This window comes from Chiloscyllium plagiosum, unplaced genomic scaffold (genome assembly GCF_004010195.1).
Source record: "Chiloscyllium plagiosum isolate BGI_BamShark_2017 unplaced genomic scaffold, ASM401019v2 scaf_6900, whole genome shotgun sequence".
Classification (NCBI taxonomy): Eukaryota; Metazoa; Chordata; class Chondrichthyes; order Orectolobiformes; family Hemiscylliidae; genus Chiloscyllium; species Chiloscyllium plagiosum.
The window spans coordinates 37,674-39,785 of NW_025214153.1; the positions used below are offsets into that span (position 1 = coordinate 37,674).

General features: G+C 46.3%; 1 protein-coding gene across 2 annotated transcripts in view; it reads left to right on the forward strand.

Annotated features, from left to right (window-relative positions):
• Window positions 1-1,851, forward strand: part of LOC122547822 (chitinase domain-containing protein 1-like) — a 27,775-nt gene extending 25,924 nt beyond the window's left edge. For both annotated transcript variants that reach the window (XM_043686399.1, XM_043686400.1), the window contains exon 6: window positions 1,780-1,851. In XM_043686399.1, coding sequence (XP_043542334.1) covers window positions 1,780-1,845 — 66 coding nt within the window. In that variant the 3' untranslated portion in view covers window positions 1,846-1,851. The remainder of the gene's footprint in view (window positions 1-1,779) is intronic.
• Window positions 1,852-2,112: the final 261 nt, after the last annotated feature.

Below are 2,112 nucleotides of genomic sequence, written 5' to 3' on the forward strand. Positions count from 1 at the left end.
CACTCTCGGGAAAAGACCCTTGCTATTCACCTTACCTACACCCCTCACAATTTTATCAAAGGTCGCCCCTCAACGTCCTGCGCTCCAGTGGAAAAAAATCCTGTTCTTTCCAGCCTCTCCTTATAACTCAAACCCTCTATTCCCGGCAATATCCCGGTAAATCTTCTCTGAGCCCTCTCCAATTTGGTTAGATAACTGAAAGCTTTGTCAAAGAGGTAGTTTTTAAGGAGTGTCTCGGAGGAGAAAGAGTAGAGAGACCCACACACTCAGTTAGGGAGCACAAACAGTGGCTTCCACCTGCACACTATCTAAATGAGGAAAGGTCAACTCATCCAGACATGTGTCACAGCAACGACAGGAAATGACCAATCATTGTGAGAGAATTAAACTAGCACACCTTGACGGAATGTGAAGTTACCACCACTGAATCTCCTACTATCGACCTCCGGGGTGGGGGGGCAAACCAATGACTACAAACTGAACTAGACTAGCCAGACAAATACACTCTGCAAAGCCTGTCCCCCATCTCCAAGGCACGAGTCAGGAGTGTGATGGCACACTCCCCACTTGCCTGGAAGGGTTCATTCCTTAGCTGTCGCTGGGTCAAAATCCCGAAATTCCCGCATACAACCTGGAGCTGGTGATGGCTCACCAACAGGATGGGCTATAATATTTCCAGGGGCATCCACGTGCTTTCTAGGTATTTAATAAGCGCACCCCCAATGTAACATGCTCCCCTAGCCCCTCTTCATTCCCCAGAACCGCTTCCTCTCTCTGTAAACGGACGACACTGTGCAGGAATGTTCTTGGACACAAATATCCAGGAATTCCTTTCCCTGTACCCTGTCGCTATCTCAGTCCGTGTTATACTAATTAAAGTTCCAATTATCACTGCTATATTGTTCATACGTTCTCTGTAATTTTCCAGCTCTGATTCTCTCCTGTTGTTTGGTGAGACCAGTGTTATACAGTAACATAACAGCTTCTTTAATGTTCCTGGATTTGTGCTAAGTAAACACTGATCTTGGCTGCTGAATCATATTACTCCTCTCCAGTGGTCTGGTAGTTTCCATGATGATTACTTTCACCGTACCCGCCTGTTTGACCATTCCTGAAGAAGGGCTCATGCCCGAAATGTCGATTCTCCTGCTCCTTGGATGCTGCCTGACCTGCTGCACATTTCCAGCACCACATTTTCAGCGCTTACCTATCGTTCCCTGAATAATGTGTAAACTGATGTTTGTGGGCCCAGTCTGCCCGCCTTGGAGCCAGGTCTCAATCACTGCTGCTATATCCTAGTCACATGGTGGAACATTCCTGCAGCTCATTAAATCCATCTTAGCCTATTTCTCATTCGGCCCATGCCAGATCCCTCCTATTCTAACTCCCATTCTCTGCCAAATGAGTTTAATATTTCAGGAGAAAGTGAGGACTGCAGACGCTGGGATCAGAGTCGAGAGTGTGTTGCTGGAAAAGCACAGCAGGTCAGGCAGCATCCGAGGAGCAGGAGAATCGATGTTTTGGGCAAAAGCTCTGCATCGGGAATGAGCCTCATGCCTGATGAAGAGCATATGCCCGAAACATCAATTCTCCTGCTCCTCAGACCCTGTCTGACTTGCTGTGCTTTTCCAGCAAGTTTAATATTGTCCTCAGTAAACCTTTCTGTCCCAGTTCTGTTGACATGCCACCTGTCCTTCTTCAAGCCTGAAATGTATATGCCTTTGTACCTCCTTATATACACATTTGACTGTTTACTTTTCATCATTTTCACCCCACCAGGCTGAGGAGTTTGATGGCTTTGTCTTGGAGGTATGGAGTCAACTTGGTGGTCAGAAACGCAAGTAAGTGAAGTTACATTTGTTGTGAGCTTTGAGGTTGTGAGAGATTATTTGTCTGATGCATCTTATCTTCCGCAGTTTTCTATCAAAGGTTTAATTAAGAGGAGAATTGCAAGTCCTTTTGACCATCAAGTCAAACAGCGTGGAAACAGACCCTTCGGTCTGACTCCCCTACGTCCACCAGGTTTCCTGTATTTGGCCCAAATCCCTTTAAACCTTTCCTATCAATGTACCTGTCCAAATATCTTCGAAATGCTGTCATTGTAGCAGCCTC